Source organism: Mesoplodon mirus, assembly GCF_964341445.2.
Source record: "Mesoplodon mirus genome assembly, chromosome: 2".
NCBI classification, from domain to species: Eukaryota; Metazoa; Chordata; class Mammalia; order Artiodactyla; family Ziphiidae; genus Mesoplodon; species Mesoplodon mirus.
Genome location: NC_138977.1, coordinates 161723697 through 161743908, shown reverse-complemented (window position 1 = coordinate 161743908; position 20212 = coordinate 161723697). Strand labels below are relative to the sequence as shown.

The 20212-nt window shown below is 41.2% G+C and overlaps 1 protein-coding gene across 1 annotated transcript in view; it reads left to right on the top strand.

The window, feature by feature from the left end:
* CLNK (cytokine dependent hematopoietic cell linker) overlaps positions 1-18080 on the top strand; it is a gene marked incomplete at both ends in the record, with an annotated part of 189097 nt that extends 171017 nt beyond the window's left edge. Inside the window, 2 exons of the mRNA XM_082643369.1 lie at positions 3532-3687; positions 17934-18080. Of these exons, the coding sequence (XP_082499495.1) occupies positions 3532-3687; positions 17934-18080 (303 nt within the window). The remainder of the gene's footprint in view (positions 1-3531; positions 3688-17933) is intronic.
* Positions 18081-20212: the final 2132 nt, after the last annotated feature.

Here is a 20212-nt window from a genome sequence, read left to right as displayed (position 1 = left end):
TATTTGTGATCAGATCAAATGACTACTACTACCATCATCACAAATAGAAAATAGTTATTAAGCAACTACTCTACTATGTGCAGGGAACTATACTAGATTGTTTAGCAATGGTAGAAAGGCTCTCAAGACTGATGCAACACCAAAACCTATCCTCAACTAACCAATACAATGGTCATTGCTGAATGAGGAAATACAAAAATGAATGAGTTAGTTAATTAGTGGATGGGTGAATAAATGATAGGTCCTCAATAAATTTTAATAAAGCCTAGCTTTTAGAATATTAAAAAATTAAATAAGATAAATTATATGTAAGTTACTATGGTAAACAGAAAATGCTCCCCTTACCACGATATATCCACATTCTAATCCCCAATACCTGTGACTATGTCACCTTGTATGGAAAAGGAATTTGCAGGTGGGATTAAGTTAGGAATCTTGAGATAGGGAAATTATTCTGGATTATTGGGGAGGGTTTAATATAATCACAAGGGTCCTTATAAGAGAGAGGCAGCAGTATCAGAGTTACATAGAGGGCCACAAGTAAAGGCACAAGTGGTGGCTTCTAGAAGCCGGAAAAAACAAGGAAATGCATTTTCCCCTAGGGTTTCTAGAAAGAACACAGCTTGGCTGAGACCTTGATTTTAGCTTAGTGAGACCCAAGTTGGACTTCAACCCCCAGAATTGTAAGAGAATAAATTTGTGATTTAGTCCTTTAAGTTCATAGGAATTTGTTATAGCAACAGTAGGAAATTAATACAGCTGTTAACAAAGTATCTTGAACATATTAGGAATTAATGAAACTATGTCATTCTCTAGATAAGGCAACCGATGCTAAGGTTTCAATTACAAGGTAGAGAAAGTGGCAGAATCTCTATTCAAGATCAGTGCTCTTTTCACAAAAGCACAGCTGCCTCTAGTAGCCACTAGAGTTCTTTACATTCTGGAAGGGGAGTCATAGGTGGCTGGGTGGTGCCTTGGCTGGAGCACCCTCTCCCCAGGGAATCTCTTGCACAACTGACCTCTGCTGGGTCTAATGGTGGTACAGTGGTGCCAGCTCCAACCCTGCCTCTTCTTGGCTAATCAGTGGTCACGCTCTCTAGCCTCTTTCCCAAGGGAAAATAGCTCTTAGAAGACCTGCTTCCAGGAGCCCCTGTGTGGACCGTACTAGAAGGGCAATGTACATGCCACATAATGTCCTCCCAGCTATGTTTGGGCACTCTCAATGCTCCCTTGCCCCCTTCTCTGTGCCTGTTTCTGCCTCCTCCCAAAAAGCACTGAGAAACAGAAACTCAGTTGAATGACTTCATATTTTCCTATTTTGTTTGTCTCAGTTAGTTTTGTCAAAACGTGTTTCCCATTTATGTAAGATAATTTAATTCAAATTGCAGGATTGCCCAGATTCATTGTGACAAACTCATTGCAGAGTCTAAGATGATAAACCCCAAAACTGGCCACATGTCTTGGCCTCCTCTCCCTTTATGATCTTCGGCAATGTTCTGTGTTTGAGTCTTTTTTTTTTTTTTCTTATTGAAGTATAGTTGATATACAATGTTGTGTTAATTACGGTTGTACAGCAAAGTTATTCAGTTATACACATATGACACAAAAGAACTTATCTATGAAACAGAAACAGACTCAGGGACATAGAGAACAGACTGGTGGTTGCTAAGGGGGAGGGGGATGGAAGAGGGATGGAGTGGGAGGTTGGGGTTAGCAGATGTAAGTTTTTATGTATAGAGTGGATAGACAACAAGGTCCTACTGTATAGCACAGAGAACTATATTCAATATCCTGTGATAAACCATAACGGAAAAGAAGTAAAAAAGAAAAAGAATGTGCTTGAGTCTTAAGACTTTAATTACAGCTGAATGTTTTTGGCAGAACAGGTTCCAGAAAATTCCTTGAACCCACTTTATGTACTTGGAGGTTGGTATATTTATAGAAAGAATTTCAGCTTGACTTTCAGGTATTCCATTGATTAGCTGTGATGTGTGAGGGGATCCACTTAAACAATTAGACCCTAATTCCCTTACCTGTAAAATGGGGATAAAATACCTCCTCAAATTTTATGTAAGGATCAAATGAAATGTGTGTAAAGTGCATGGCATTTTGAGAGCAGTTTTCAGTAAACCTTAGCTTCCAGCATCATCATGGCATCACTGTAGTTTTATAGTATTATTTATAAATTTAATATACTTATAGTATTGTTATACAGTATTATAATCATTATTATATATGGATACATAATATCTATAAATATTAGTTATAGATATATATAAACATATAGATATGAAATATATTCTATACAGGAGATAATATATATAACTGTTATTATAAATATAAATTATCATATATAATACCTATCTATATAAAGGATAGTAAGTATCACACACACCTAATTAGACTTATTCTTTATAGATTATTTATAACCACATACACAAGAATCTATGCAATTACAGTTACAGATTTTTCAGTATTTTTCATCATATAAATGACACAATGTAACCACAAAACTAAGCCTTGTATGTGTGTGTATGTTTAGGAGGATTGCTCCATTTCTTAGCCTTTTACGACCAGACCTTCATCATAAGCTACTCTCCAGGGTGTGCCTGATTATTTTATATTATATTTATAGTTGGCCTATTCACAGCCCTCAGACTATTTCATACTGTTGACCTTCTTTTGGAAACCCTCGCTCTCTCCCCCTCTACTTCTATGACACTGAAGCTTCTGGGTTTCTGTCTATCTTTGAGACATCTCCTTAGAACATTTCCTGTCTCCTCTTCCTTGCCCTGAACATCCTTTCACCTCACCTCCGGCTATATTTTCTTCTCCTTCATACAGTCTCTTCACTCATTTTGACACCAGTGACTTTGAAGCCCCACATCTGTTTTGGGGACCCTAGTCCTATATTGACATCTCCCCATGCAGAGGACCAACTTATAATGCTCAAAGCCTCTCCTGCTCAAAGCCTGTGGTGGCTCCCACTGTCTCTAGGATAATAACCTGAACATCAACAGGACAGGAAATGTGAACATTGGCAGATGGAGAGAGGCACCCCCAAGGAGGGAAGGAGAGGGTTATTCCATGCAGAGGGGGTGGCTTGTGCAAAAGCTGGGAACCCAAAAGCAAGATGGTGACCCTGGGAAATGGTGGCTTGACTGGTGCCATCATCCAGGGGCTGAAGACTGCAGGAGTGACAGAGATAAAACCACAGGAGACGCTGGTGCATCGATCCTTGAACATCATGCTACGGTTGTAGGCATGACACTGAGGACAGCAGGGGATATTGGAAGATTTCGAAGTAGGGGGTGTTGTAATCTGACTGGTTCACTTCTGAGAAAATAAGAACCCTTAGACAAACTAACCCTCAATAAATACTTACTGAATTAAATTGAATAAAGAACTGGTTTGCCAAAAACTAAAGCCATTTGGGAATCTCAGGCATACAAGCTTCACTGCTGCCACATTTGGGAGGTTGGATTCTGATTCTGATGCCTGAGAAGATCATTGTTCTTCCTTTTGCTGCAGGATGGCACCTTCTTGGTCCGAGACTGTTCCACAAAATCCAGGGCGGAGCCCTATGTGTTGGTGGTGTTTTATGGGAACAAAGTCTACAATGTGAAAATCCGCTTCCTGGAGAGGAATCAGCAGTTTGCCCTGGGGACAGGGCTCAGAGGAGATGAGGTGGGTATAACCCAATGACTTCCTTTTTCCAGGCTAAGGATAACGACACGGGGAGACCTAGGGGATGCTGGCCGAGTCACCTCCATATCCCCATGACTGCAGCATTGGAGAAAAGAGCCACCCTGGAGGTGCAGAATGTAATCTAATCCTTCCAGCCCCTTCCACAAGCATTCCCGCTCATGTCTTAGCTCATGGGGCTGGCAGCCAATCCTGACCCTTCCATGCATCCTCTATCCTGCTTTGCCTATTAAAGAAAACTCATTCTGTAAAATACATCTACATTCTCCCTGCCAGAAAGCCTCCACTGAGCCCCACATTAATGCCACACTCCTTCCCCACCCATCGCTGAACTCCCACTGCAGCCATTTCTGACAACAACTGATGGCATTAGGTAGGTGTGTGTCCCTACATTGAATATGACCTCAGTCACAGCATCCAGTGCTACACTGAGCACGCCTGTGCTTGGTACACATCTGCTAACAGATGGCTAGGTGAAAGAATGACTCAACTAAAGCATTCATTAATAACTGTATAAATCAATCAGAGAGAAAAGGGAAAGGAGATTGATTTTCGCTGTGTTTATGCTAGGCTTGGTCTGTCTGAATTATCTTATTTTAACCCTCAACAACTCTTCGATATAATGGTCATCCCTATCTTAGATGTAGGGAAACTGAGGCTTAGAAAATTAAGTAAATGGCTAGAGATGCACAGGTAGTGAGAGGGCAAACAGAGGCTGGTCTTTCAATTCTTCTAGGAAGGAAGGAAGGAAGGAAAGAAGGGAGGGAGGGAGGAAAGAGGGAAGGAAGGAAGGAGGGAAGGGAAAAGGGGATGGAGGGAAAGGCAGAGTTCAAATTCTGTCACCATTTACTAAGTATGTGAGCTCAGGCCAGTCACTTAATTTCTCTGAGCTTTAGTTTCTTCAACTGTAAATGTTCTTTTCAAGTCTAGGCTTCTATAATTCAGTGATTCTCCCTTAGCATCTCCAGACCTCAATTTTATCTGTTGGTATATATTATGGGCTGAACTGTGTCCACCTCCCAAATTCCTATGTGAAAATTCTAGCCCCCAGCACCTCAGAATGTGACCGTATTTGGAGATAGGGTCTTTAAAGAGGTGGCTAAGGTAAAGTGAAGTCCCTAGGGTGGGCCCTGATCCCTTATGAGAAGAGGAGATTAGGACACAGACACACACAGATGTGAAGTCACAGGGAGAAAATGGCCATTTACAAGCCAAGGAGAGAGGCCTCAGAAGAAACCAACCCTGCTGACACCTTGTTCTTGGACTTCTGGCCTCCAGATCTGTGAGAAAATGAACTTCTGTCATTTAAGTCCCTCTACCTCCACCCCGGTCGGTGGTACTTTATTATGGAGGCCCAAGAAAACTGGAACAGTATGAAACCAGAACTGTCACACAAATATCTATTGATCTTCAATAGATATCAAAATAAGGACTATTGCCAGGGCTACCAAAATGCTTCACGAAGGCATGTGTGTGAAGGTTCCAGCTTAAACCCAGGGTCTGACCCAGAGTCCTTTTCTGAGACTCATATGTGGCTGGAGAGGTGTGGTCAGCACCTGCCAGGCTACCTACCATGGGATCAGTTCACCAGCCTTTGCTCCAGCCTGGGAAAGTTTTGACATAAAGGAGAACATGAGTGAATAAATAGATTAATGCATAAATCTGTCAAATATTGCCACAGTAAGAAAGGGTTACAGCAAAACTAAAAAGAGAAGTAGCCAATTTTTTCTTTTGTAATGAGGATTAGTGAGTTAATGAATGTAAAACACTCAGAACACTGATTATTGACATAGCATAAATGTTGGTTATGATTTTTTTCATTATTATCACTGAGTCATGGCAATAACTAAAACATGGTTCCCCTTAGGTCCAGACACCTATGGCTAATGGAATTTCCAGCTCAGTATCCCTTTATCCTTCTGTATTTTCTTCCAGCTCATAGACATTCTCATTAAAAAAAAAAACCAAAAAGCTTTTTTCCCAACAAGCCATACTTTGGTCTGCTTATAAAAGAGAAGAAACAGTGACCCTGTGATAACTTCCTAATAGTGTTGAATCAGATTGCCAGCCAGTTCACTGCAGGCCTCAACAGGTTGTCATAATGACAGCCCCTGGATTAGACCACCAGCTTTCAGGTGAGCTGCTCTCATTATTGTCACCAAGGACCCCTTAAGAATTCAAATGCCTATGTATAATTGAATCACTTTGCTGTACACCTGGAGCATTGTAAATCAACTATACTTCAATTGAAAAATAAAAATTAAAAAAAATAAAAGACATCATTTTCCTAGATTTTTATATTTGTAGTATTTTTAGGCCAAAAATATTGTAATATTTTGAGATTTTTTCTCAATCTAAATAAATTTTCATTTATATAACCTAAAAAAAAAGAGAATTCAAAAGCCTATTTTAACACTTTTTGTGTTATTAAGGAATTTCCTCCTCTCATGCAACCCCCAAGCAAGAGTCTCCTTTTCATATGTTTATTTAACACTTACATACGTTTATTATGCACAGGCACTATTCTGTGCAGTTAACAATTATTAATTAACTTGATCGGTTTAATCCCATAGTAACCCTGTGGGGTAGGTGCTGTTGATATCTCCATTTAACAGATGGTGAAATTGAGGCACAGAAATGTGAAGTAACTGGCCCACAGCCACAGCTAGTACATGCCAAAGCTGAGGTTCAATATAGTCTGCAAAAATATTGACTTTCTCACATAGTCTCAGATAGCATCATAGCAAATGCAAATGATCCCCAGCCCATTTGAAAACAGCCCAGAACTTCAGTTGAAAAAAAGCTAAGACTTCCATGGAGCTTACTGTGTGCCAGGTCCTGGGTAAAAAATCACAATTTACAGGTAGTTCTTCCTGCCTCTCTTCTGAACGAGCCATGCCCTGGTGTAAGAGGGGGATGATCTAGATTGTTCTCTGTTCCTGCACACCTTTCACAGTTCGAGCCCTTTGCCTTGCTGAGGAAGAATCTCCCATCTCTAAGAAAAGAATTTGCTACAGCAAGCCTCTGCTAAATGCAAGCCAGGTACTAGTTACTTCATCTGGTGTTTGAATAAAGAAGTAGCATCTTAGTCCAATTCTGCAGGAGAAACATAATGAGGCACAGGGTTTTCAAGGATAATTTTGATTTCCTGTGGCTTTTTGATTGTCTTTCAAACTTTAGACTTTATCCCCACATACAATGCAGTGACACCTATTCCAAGGGAGGTATTCTGAGTGTAAGAGGAGATGCTGTAAAGAGAGTGCCAGATACACAGAGGCAGGTGCTAAGTATCATTTCTCTCTTAAATGATACCCTAAGGCCCTTTCACTGGGTCTGTGTGTCCCGGACACAGATGAAAAGCTCACATGGAGCCATAAAAGTTTCAGAAGAAACCTGGATGGGTCCCCGGGAAGGCACAGCTTGTTGACACCTGTCACAATCACAGAAGGCCAGCAAATCCACATCTGCCTGCAAAGAATGAGCCTGAGAAGGTCCATTTTGCTGTATATTATAAATTTGGGTCATTCAGCTAGCCATGTGGCTAGAAACTCGTGTCTGAATTTAGATTCAGGGAGCACCCAGTATATTAGTTTTCTGGGATTGCTGTAACAAAGTGCCACAAAATTAGTAGCTTAAAACAATAAATATGTATTCTTTTGAAGTTCTGGAGTCTAGAAATCTGAAATCAAGGTATTGACAGGCCACCCTTCTACTGGAGGCTCTGGGGGAAGATCCTTCTGGCCACTTCCAGCTTCTGGTGGCTGTCAGCAAACTGTGGCTTTCTTGGCTTGTGGCCATATCACTCTGATCTCTGCCTCTGAGGTCACACGCCTCCTCCTCTTCTCCATGCGAATCTCCCTCTGTTTCTATCTTATGAGGATTCAGGTGGTTGCTTTTAGAGATAACCTAGGATCAGCCCCTCTCTCAAGACCTTCCTCTCAAGATACTTAATGTAATCCTAAATTTGCCATGTAAAGTAATATTCACTCTTTTGCTTAGAAGGTCATATTCACAGCTTCCAGGAATTAGGACATGGGATATCTTTTGGAGGCCACCTTTCAGCCCGGGTCTCTCATTTGTTCAGTTTTAGGGCCAAGCCTTAATTTTATGCCTACATTATGCTAGATTCAATGCTTCATTCTGAGGACACAGAGCAGAGTAAGGCAGAGTCCCTGCCATCCAGGGGATACTCTGTTAATCTGTGCCCATCTATGCATGCACCTATTTATCACCTGGTAGAACACTGGCGGCCCTGGACCAGCCAGCGGGGCACCTGCTTGTTAATAACCTGCAGAGCTTTACCTGCTGCCAAGTTTTAGAAATCACATTTGTCAACATTTCTGTGGAGTCTAGTAGAAGCAAGCAATTTTAATCGGACATTTCCTTGTCCTGCAAATGTTTGTGATAAGTTGCTAAAAATTATGAAAGACGTTTAGTTGATAAATTCAAGTTCAAAGACTAGGAAACAGAGACAATTAACCAATGAGTTTATTTCTCACTTCCCTGGTCTGCTTCTCTCTCCTCCTTCTCTCTTTGCACCTCTCTATCTTCCTCTTTTTCTCTTTTCTTCTTTTACTCCCATGTGTGTATCCAAAGAGATTGATTAAGCTTCCTGGCAGTGAAACATTGCCTATGGTTGGTACTTAGGGCAATCACAAAAGGTTTAAACAAATTTTAAGATCTATTATTAGGATGGTATTTGCTGTCCTCCTGAAAAAAAGAATTTAATATAAAAGTAAGAGCTTAATTATAATCTTTTTAAAAATTATCTTTAGGGTAATATACCAGTTGTTAGCCTATGACTAGAAGTCAGTAATAAGAAATGACAGAATAACTTATTTATTCCTTCCTTGCTTGCTTCCTACTACTTGTTAAAATTATACTTTCATATAAAATATCATCCCTGCAGTAATTATAAATAATTAGTATTGATTTCACTATTTTGAGACCATCCTAAAGAAAACAGGAGTGAGATTACAAAGCACGATTAATCTTTTTCCCTCTAAAGATTAATCCCAGGAAAGAGAATTTCCTTTGTGCCATGTGGGTTACCCAGTTTTGTAGAAGAGTTCTGCATGGAAAATCTCTTTTCATAAATTATTTTTTGTTTCAAGTATGAAGAGAGAGAAAGAAAATTCTGTCCTTAATTTATGACTAGAAATGAAATATAAAAATGTCCTTCCTTTCTTCATAAAGGCTTACAATGAGAGTCTATAAACTTCTACGGTGATTTCATGGCTCTTTCATCATGTTCTTGGCAAACGTGGAAGGGAGGAGGTCATAGCAATGACTGACATTTACTAAGCACTCACTGCAGAAGGAGCTCCCTTCTAAATGCTGTGTATGTCAACTCAATTAACCCTCACAATGACCCTCAGAGGTAGGTCCTAATATTACCATCACTGTTCCTAGAGAGAGAAACTGAGAGAGAGTGTAAGAAACTTGCCCAAGGACACACCGCTAGTGAGTGGGAAAGCCTTGCTTGGAACTCAGGCATTTGGGCTCCACAGGCCTCCACTTACAACTACTGTAGCAAAACAATTACTGTCCCTGCTGGACAACCACCTTACCTTAGCATCAGGTGGAGACTAGTATTGATTGTGTACTCACTAGGGGTGGTCAGATAGGTTATCTCATTGAAAACTCTGCCACAGATCCAGTAACAGTCTCAGAGGGGCAAGTTACTTACAGATTTAATCAGGACTCTTTTCAGATGAAAGGACAAAACCAACTCAATGAGCATAAGCGGGAAGGCGGAGGTTTGTTGACTCACTTCCCAGGAAGAACAGGAGTGGAATGGATCCAGGGACTGGTCAATGTCAGGGAAGGCCCCGGGAGGACTGTGTGAGGTTCTAGAGCCCCAGGTTGATTATTTCCACAGCAAATTAACCCTAAATGAAATGATCTATCTGGATAGGGAATTACTTTCTGTCTGCCCCCGCCTGAATGTAATGCATGAATCTCCATGAGGACATGGACCTTGACAATCTCATTCCCTCTTGAGTATCCCTCAGGCTTGCAAACATTTCTGTGCTGGGCAGAGGGAGGATGTACAGAACTAAAGAGAATCAAAGTTGCCCCCAATGCAGCTCCCTCCTTCAGACTGCATCATCCGGACACTGCTCTGTTGGAACAGTGGGTTCACAAGCCATAAGCAAAGCTGCAGCAAGGAAGAAACTGATACACGTCCAGAAAAACCAGATTGCGTTCCTGGTCCTGCCCTCTGGCTGTGTAACAAGTGAAGCTCTTCACACTGAGCTGCAGTTTCCTTGGCTCTTCAGGGAAGGTCCATTCTTCCCTCCCTGTTCACTTCACAGTGTTGCCCTGAGTTACAAAAGGCAGGTCGTGCAAGCTCTTTCTTCCTGATCATCTCCAAATAGCCCCTTTCGAGAACTCAGCCAAACTTATCAGAATTCCTATCTGTGCCCACATGTTCTCAACACCTGTACACTTGTCTTCCTCTGCTCTTAGGATCTTGAAACCCACCTTGTCCACTTGACTCACCCGGAATGTGTAGCCCATTTCAAGTCTGTATCTTCCGCAAAGCACTTCCTGATTCCCCTACACTTGAAATCATCTTACTTTCCATTAAATCACTCCAGCACTTTATCTGTATATCTCTAGAAACATAAAAGTGTAATGATTCACTGTCACCTCATTATTTCACAAGAAGCCCAGGAAAGGAACCTAAATTGGCCAAGAACTACCAGGACCCCTGTGGTCATCAGTATTCTTTCTTTTAAAAAAAATTATTGGGACTTCCGGGTAAGATGGCGGAAGAGTAAGACGCGGAGGTCACCTTCCTCCCCACGGATACACCAGAAATACAGCTACACGTGGAACAACTCCTACAGAACACCTACTGAACGCTGGCAGAAGACCCCAGACCTCCCAAAAGGCAAGAAACTCCCCACATACCTGGGTAGGGCAAAGCGGAGAGATTCCTGCACAGAGGATCGGTGCCGAGCGGCACTCACCAGCCCGAGAGGCTTGTCTGCTCGCCCGCCAGGCGGGGCGGCGCTGGAAGCTGAGGCTCGGGCTTCGGTCAGAGAGCAGGGAGAGGACTGGGGCTGGCGGCGAGAACTCAGCCTGAAGGGGGCTAATGTGCCACAGCTAGCCGGCAGGGAGTCCGGAAAAACTCTGGAGCTACCGAAGAGGCAAGAGACTTTTTCTTCCCTCTTGGTTTCCTGGTGCGCGAGGAGAGGGGATTAAGAGCGCTGCTTAAAGGGGCTCCACAGACGGGCGCAAGTCACGACTGAAAGCGCGGAGCCCAGTGACGGGCGCGGGACGCTGGGGCTGCTGCTGCCGCCGCCAAGAAGCCTGTGTGCGAGCGCAGGTCACTGTCCACACCGCCCTTCCGGGAGCCTGTGCAGCCCGCCACTGCCGGGGTCCCGGGATCCAGGGGCGGCTTCCCTGGGAGAACGCACGGCGCTCCTCGGGCTGGTGCAACGTCACGCCGAACTCTGCCGCTGCAGGCTCGCCCCGCACTCCGTGCCCCTCCCTCCTGCCCGGCCTGAGTGAGCCAGAGTCCCCGAAGAGGCTGCTCCTTTAACCCTGTCCTGTCTGAGCGAAGAACAGACGCCCTCCGGCGACCTACACGCAGAGGCGGGGCCAAATCCAAAGCTGAGACCCAGGAGCTGTGAGAACAAAGAAGAGAAAGGGAAACCTCTCCCAGCAGCCTCAGAAGCAGCGGATTAAAGCTCCACAATCAACTTGATGTACCCTGCATCTGTGGCATACATGAATAGACAACAAATCATCCCAAATTGAGGAGCCAGGAGTCAGTGCTGTGCCTCTGAGGTGGGAGAGCCAACTTCAGGACACTGGTCCACAAGAGACCTCCCAGCTCCACATAATATCAAACGGCGAAAATCTTCCAGAGATCTCCATCTCAACACCAGCACCCAGTTTCACTCAACGACCAGCAAGCTACAGTGCTGGACACCCTATGCCAAACAACTAGCAAGACAGGAACACAACGCCACCCATTAGCAGAGAGGTGGCCTAAAATCATAAAAAGTCTGCAGACACCCCAAAACCCACCACCAGACGTGGACCTGCCCACCAGAAAGACAAGATCCAGCCTCATCCACCAGAACACAGGCACTAGTACCCTCCATCAGGGAGCCTACACAACCCACTAAACCAACCTTAGCCACTGGGGACAGACACCAAAAACAACGGGAACTACGAACCTGCAGCCTGCAAAAAGGAGACCCCAAACACAGTAACATAAGCAAAATGAGAAGACAGAAAAACACACAGCAGGAGAAGGAGCAAGATAAAAACCCACCAGACCTAACAAATGAAGAGATAATAGGCAGTCTACCTGAAAAAGAATTCAGAATAATGATGGTAAAGATGATCCAAGATTCTATTTCCCAGATCCAAAATCTTGGAAATAGAATAGACAAAATGCAAGAAACAGTTAACAAGGACCTAGAAGAACTAAAGATGAATCAAGCATCGATTAAAAACACAATAAATGAAATGAAAAATACTCTAGATGGGATCAATAGCAGAATAACTGAGGCAGAAGAACGGATAAGTGAGGTGGAAGATAAAATAGTGGAAATAACTGCTGCAGAGCAAAATAAAGAAAAAAGAATGAAAAGAACAGAGGAGAGTCTCAGAGACCTCTGGGACAACATTAAACGCACCAACATTCGAATTATAGGGGTTCCAGAAGAAGAAGAGAAAAAGAAAGGGACTGAGAAAATATTTGAAGAGATTATAGTTGAAAACTTCCCTAATATGGGAAAGGAAATAATTAATCAAGTCCAGGAGGCACAGAGAGTCCCATACAAAATAAATCCAAGGAGAAATACGCCAAGACACATATTAATCAAACTGTCAAAAATTAAACACAAAGAAATCATATTAAAAGCAGCAAGGCAAAAACAACAAATAACACACAAGGGAACCCCCATCAGGATAACAGCTGATCTCTCAGCAGAAACTCTACAAGCCAGAAGGGAGTGGCAGGACATAATTAAAGTGATGAAAGAGAAAAACCTGCAACCAAGATTACTCTACCCAGCAAGGATCTCATTCAGATTTGATGGAGAAATTAAAACGTTTACAGACAAGCAAAAGCTGAGAGAGTTCAGCACCACCAAACCAGCTTTACAACAAATGCTAAAGGAACTTCTCTAGGCAAGAAACACAACAGAAGGAAAAGACCTACAATAACGAACCCAAAACAATTAAGAAAATGGGAATAGGAACATACATATCGATAATTACCTTAAATGTAAATGGACTAAATGCTCCCACCAAAAGACACAGATTGGCTGAATGGATACAAAAACAAGACCCATATATATGCTGTCTACAAGAGACCCACTTCAGACCTAGAGACACATACAGACTGAAAGTAAGGGGATGGAAAAAGATATTCCATGCAAATGGAAACCAAAAGAAAGCTGGAGTAGCAATTCTCATATCAGACAAAATAGACTTTAAAATAAAGACTACTAGAAGAGACAAAGAAGGACACTACATAATGATCAAGGGATCGATCCAAGAAGAAGATATAACAATTGTAAATATTTATGCACCAAACATAGGAGCATCTCAATACATAAGGCAAATACTAACAGCCATAAAAGGGGAAATCGACAGTAACACAATCATAGTAGGGGACTTTAACACCCCACTTTCACCAATGGACAGATCTTCCAAAATGAAAATAAATAAGGAAACACAAGCTTTAAATGATACATTAAACAAGATGGACTTAATTGATATTTATAGGACATTCCATCCAAAAACAACAGAATACACATTTTTCTCAAGTGCTCATGGAACATTCTCCAGGATAGATCACATCTTGGGTCACAAATCAAGCCTTGGTAAATTTAAGAAAATTGAAATTGTATCAAGTATCTTTTCTGACCACAATGCTATGAGACTAGATATCAATTACAGGAAAAGAGCTGTAAAAAATACAAACACATGCAGGCTAAACAATACACTACTTAATAACGAAGTGATAACTGAAGAAATCAAAGAGGAAATTAAAAAATACCTAGAAACAAATGACAATGGAGACACGATGACCCAAAACCTATGGGATGCAGCAAAAGCACTTCTAAGAGGGAAGTTTATAGCAATACAATCCCACCTTAAGAAACAAGAAACATCTCGAATAAACAACCTAACCTTGCACCTAAAGCAATTAGAGAAAGAAGAACAAAAACATCCCAAAGTTAGCAGAAGGAAAGAAATCATAAAAATCAGATAAGAAATAAATGAAAAAGAAATGAAGGAAACGATAGCAAAGATCAATAAAGCTAAAAGCTGGTTCTTTGAGAAGATAAACAAAATTGATAAACCATTAGCCAGACTCATCAAGAAAAGAAGGGAGAAGACTCAAATCAATAGAATTAGAAATGAAAAAGGAGAAGTAACAACTGACACTGCAGAAATACAAAAGATCATGAGAGATTACTATAAGCAACTCTATGCCCATAAAATGGACAAGCTGGAAGAGGTGGACAAATTCTTAGAAATGCACAACCTGCCAAGACTGACTCAGGAAGAAATAGAAAATATGAATAGACCAATCACAAGCACTGAAATTGAAACTGTGATTAAAAATCTTCCATCAAACAAAAGCCCAGGACCAGATGGCTTCACAGGCGAATTCTATCAAACATTTAGAGAAGAGCTAACACCCATCCTTCTCAAACTCTTCCAAACAATATCAGAGGAAGGAACACTCCCAAACTCATTCTATGAGGCCACCATCACCTTGATACCAAAACCAGGCAAGGATGTCACAAAGAAAGAAAACTACAGGCCAATATCACTGATGAACATAGATGCAAAAATCCTCAACAAAATACTAGCAAACAGAATCCAACAGCACATTAAAAGGATCAGACACCATGATCAAGTGGGGTTTATTCCAGGAATGCAAGGATTCTTCAATATACGCAAATCAATCAATGTGATACACCATATTAACAAGTTGAAGGAGAAAAACCATATGATCATCTCAATAGATGCAGAGAAAGCTTTCGACAAAATTCAACACCCATTTGTGATAAAAACCCTGCAGAAAGTAGGCATAGAGGGAACTTTCCTCAACATAATAAAGGCCATATATGACAAACCCACAGCCAACATTGTCCTCAATGGTGAAAAACTGAAAGCATTTCCACTAAGATCAGGAACAAGACAAGGCTGCCCACTCTCACCACTCTTATTCAACCTAGTTTTGGAAGTTTTAGCCACAGCAATCAGAGAAGAAAAGGAAATAAAAGGAATCCAAATTGGAAAAGAAGAAGTAAAGCTGTCACTGTTTGCAGATGACATGATACTATACATAGAGAATCCTAAAGATGCCACCAGAAAACTACTAGAGCTAATCAATGAATTTGGTAAAGTAGCAGGATACAAAATTAATGTACAGAAATCTCTGGCATTCCTGTACACTAATGATGAAAAATCTGAAAATGAAATCAAGAAAACACTCCCATTTACCATTGCAACAAAAAGAATAAAATATCTAGGAATAAACCTACCTAAGGAGACAAAAGACCTGTTTGCAGAAAATTATAAGACACTGATGAAAGAAATTAAAGATGATACAAATAGATGGAGAGATATACCATGCTCCTGGATTGGAAGAATCAATATTGTGAAAATGACTCTACTACCCAAAGCAATCTACAGATTCAATGCAATCCCTATCAAACTACCACTGGCATTTTTTCACAGAACTAGAACAAAAAATTTCAAAATTTGTTTGGAAAAACAAAAGACCCCGAATAGCCAAAGCAATCTTGAGAACGAAAAACGGAGCTGGAGGAATCAGGCTCCCTGACTTCAGACTATACTACAAAGCTACAGTAATCAAGACAGCGTGGTACTGGCATAAAAACAGAAAGATAGATCAGTGGATCAGGATAGAAAGCCCAGAGATAAACCCACGCACATATGGCCAACTTATCTTTGATAAAGGAGGCAGGAATGTACAGTGGAGAAAGGACAGCCTCTTCAATAAGTGGTGCTGGGAAAACTGGACAGGGACATGTAAAAGTTTGAGATTAGACCATTCCCTAACACCATACACAAAAATAAGCTCAAAATGGATTAAAGACTTAAATGTAAGGCCAGAAACTATCAAACTCTTAGAGGAAAACATAGGTAGAACACTCTATGACATAAATCACAGCAAGATCCTTTTGGACCCACCTCCTAGAGAAATGGAAATAAAAACAAAGATAAACACATGGGACCTAATGAAACTTCAAAGCTTTTGCACAGCAAAGGAAACCATAAACAAGACCAAAAGACAACCCTCAGAATGGGAGAAAATATTTGCAAATGAAGCAACTGACAAAGGATTAATCTCCAAAATTTATAAACAGCTCATGCAGCTCAATAGCAAAAAAACAAACAACCCAATCCAAAAATGGGCAGAAGACTTAAATAGGCATTTCTCCAAAGAAGATATACAGACTGCCAACAAACACATGAAAGAATGCTCAACATCATTAATCATTAGAGAAATGCAAAGCAAAACTACAATGAGATATCATCTCACACCAGTCAGAATGGCCATCATCAAGAAATCTAGAAACAATAAATGCTGGAGAGGGTGTGGAGAAAAGGGAACACTCTTGCACTGCTGGTGGGAATGTGAATTGGTACAGCCACTATGGAGAACAGTATGGAGGTTCCTTAAAAAACTACAAATAGAACTACCATATGACCCAGCAATCCCACTACTAGGCATATACCCTGAGAAAACCATAATTCAAAAAGAGTCATGTACCACAATGTTCATTGCAGCTCTATTCACAATAGCCCGGAGCTGGAAACAACCTAAGTGTCCATCATCGGATGAATGGATAAAGAAGATGTGGCACATATATACAATGGAATATTACTCAGCCATAAAAAGAAACGAAACTGAGCTATTTGTAATGAGGTGGATAGACCTAGAGTCTGTCATACAGAGTGAAGTAAGTCAGAAAGAGAAAGACAAATACCGTATGCTAACACATATATACGGAATTTTTTTAAAAAAATGTCATGAAGGACCTAGGGGTAAAACGGGAATAAAGACACAGACCTACTTGAGAATGGACTTGAGGATATGGGGAGGGGGAAGGGTAAGCTGTGACAAAGCGAAAGAGAGGCATGGACATATATACACTACCAAACGTAAGGTAGATAGACAGTGGGAAGCAGCCGCAGAGCAAAGGGAGATCAGCTCGGTGCTTTGTGACCGCCTGGAGGGGTGGGATGGGGAGGGTGGGAGGGAGGGAGATGCATGAGGGAAGGGATGTGGGAACAGATGTATATGTATAACTGATTCACTTTGTTATAAAGCAGAAACTAATAAAAAGAAAAAAAAATTATTTATTTTATTTTTGGCTGCATTGGGTCTTCGTTTCTGCATGCCGGCTTTCTCTAGTTGGGGTGAGTGGGGGCTCCTCTTTGCTGCCGTGAGAGGGCTTCTCACTGCAGTGGTTTCTCTTGCTGTGGAGCACGGGCTCTAGATGCGCAGGCTTCAGTAGTTGTGGCTCGCGGGCTCTAGAGCGCAGGCTCAGTAGTTGTGGCGCACGGGCTTAGTTGCTCCGTGGCATGTGGAATCTTCCCGGACCAGGGCTCCAACGGGTGTCCTGTGCATTGGCAGGCAGATTCTTAACCACTGCATCACCAGGGAAGCCCATCAGTATTCTTTCTGATTAGTCTAGAATGCTTTAGAACAAGAGGAGTGTACAAGAGAGAGATTTCACCACAGACCTTTCCCATTAATTTACGAAGTGAAGGTCAAGCCCTGATCTTCTACATTTTAGTATGTCACAGTTGGGGGCAAGGTAAGGGAGGCACCAGGGATTCTCTGTGTCTGACTGCTGTGTAATTAACCCATCCAAACTGCTTATGGTAGGAACATGTAACCACAGAGTGGAGCTTGTCCAGTGTAACCTGATTCTGGTGATCACTCCATGGGTGGGAAGTTTCGAGAGCTGCGGAGGGCTCACTTTTGGTCACCCTCGTTACCTTAATCTTGTCACTGGTCCTTCAAGGGCTTCTTTGTCACATCCTTTTAAAAAAAAACAACACATTTTCTGATACCGCTTTACAATCTAAAAAACGTTAAATGAGTTAACCTCTTCCCTAAATAAAACGAAGCATCTTAGGCTGTACTTTAATCTACAGACACAAAGGTACCTAAATTTTCATTAACTTTCTCTTCTGTGTTTCAGAAGTTTGATTCAGTGGAAGACATCATCGAATACTACAAGTATTTTCCTATTATACTCATTGATGGGAAGGATAAAACTGGGATCCACAGGGAACAGTGTTACCTGACTCAGCCCCTCCCTCTCAACAGACACTTCTCATTTATGTAGCCTGGTCTTTGTTTCATCTTCAGTTCAGTGGATCCAATGCCTCTATCATTTTTTTCCTTTATTTCAAAAGATTATTTTCTGTGGTTTCAAGGGATTACTTCTCTGACTCTGTAGAAAAGAAAAACATTCTATCATGGAAATTGGAAAGTCAGTTGTGGTTTTGAAAGCTCTAATTGGAGAAGAAATATTTATAAGATGCAAAAATAAAAACTGGTTTTTAAAAAATATCTTCTAAAGAAAAAAACACTGTCCTTATGCTCATGTTATAGATGAGCAGCAAAGGTTACAGGAAGCTATTGCTTCAATGTTTGCAGCTGGCAACCCACAAGTCTAGGTAAGAGTCCCAAATCTATGATCTTTATAGGACTTGGTGCTGTCTTTCTTTATTTCAAAATTGTTTGGACTTGTGAATTTACAATGTTTTCATGATTCCTTATGCTAAAGGTGTTGGTGAATGTTAGCTCTATTTTATTTGTAATTCTGGAAATTCAATTTTAGAGAAGGATGTGGTATGGAAAAACACACTTGTGAACACGACTTGAAAGACAGAAATCAGAAATATTTTTAGTATGGTGAAAAATGGCCATAGGACCATCTCCAGCCTACTCTGTTTAGAGTAGCTTTAAGCCCAGTGGAATTAGCAAATTCATAGAAAGGGAGTAAGCTTAAGTCTGAGTGAAAGTATAAATTTTTAATTCCATTTGTGGACTTCCATTCAAAGGAAAATAACTGTCCTCGAATTAGTGCTTAGTATCTTGCAGGAACTTTACACATGTCATGATATTCTCCCCACTCAAAGCTAAGAGGATTACATTTTATTCCTGTTTCACAAAACAGATGAGGAAACAGGCTCAAAGACGTCATTGATCTTACTCAATATAAGAAGAGATCCCAGATTTTTATCCATGTGCCTAGTTTCTTCCAAGCATATCTTCCCAGGTACATTCTCTGCCCTAGGGAATTTTATAATCAAGTTGAAAAGTTAAATTTAAAAGAGACAGAGAGGGCTTCCCTGGTGGCGCAGTGGTTAAGAGTCTGCCTGCCGAGGCAGGGGACACAGGTTCGTGCCCCAGTCCGGGAAGTTCCCACATGCCGCAAAGCGGCTGGGCCCGTGAGCCATGGCTACTGAGCCTGCGCGTCCGGAGCCTGTGCTCCACAACGGGAGAGGCCACAACAGTGAGAGGCCCACGTACCACAAATAAATAAATAAATAAATAAAAATAAAAGAGACAGAGAGAAACAATTTGAAAATGCTGATTTACCCACGTTAAAATATATAAATAAACAAACTCCTATAGTGGTGTAAAGTTTTTTTTAAAAAAAAAATTAATAGTACACAATGATTTAAAATGTTTCCAAAGTCTACATGTGAAATATATGAAGTATTTATGTAATTGTAGCTTTAATGCAGAAGTAAAGTCAGAAAGAATGAGAAGGCAAGAGATATCAATGAAAACAATACAAATGAAGCCCAGGACCAGCATAGAAACAGACTCTGCAGAGAGGACACAGGCTTGAGGGCAGAAGAATATGATCCTCACCCTAAAAAGTTATTGAAAGATTACAGATGACTCTGATGCACTTCTCACCGGGGCTGTGCCATTCAATGCTGTGTTCTCAAGAAATGTTTCAGAGTTTCCTCAGGCACTGTTGTTGTTAAAGTCTGTGAACATCAGGTGGTGGTTAGCATTGTATGAGGCTTACATTTTAAAAAATGCTTTATCACCTATTATATGTAAGTGCATGAGATGATGCTAAAAGGAAAAAGAAGTAGAGCCATCTTAAAATGCTCACAATGCTTATACATATTAAAATCTCTGGAAAGAAATATAACATTCATAATAGTGACAGAGGTTGCTTCAGAGGATTGGGATTTGGGGGGCCACATTAGTTGAGTCTTCTGGAACTCAGATGCCAAGACAAGAGTTACAAGTGCTAATATTTATTGGAGGCAATGACTAAGAAATATCAAGGGAGGAAGGAATAGGAATAGACAGGAGAGCCTTCAGGCTATGATGTAAGTCTGACACCTGTGAGAGGAACAGGGAAGGAGAGAGGAATGGGCAGGAAAAGCATCAGACTGAGATGCAGCTCTGGGAGAGGCTTGGCCAGCCCATTGGTGAGATCCAGAG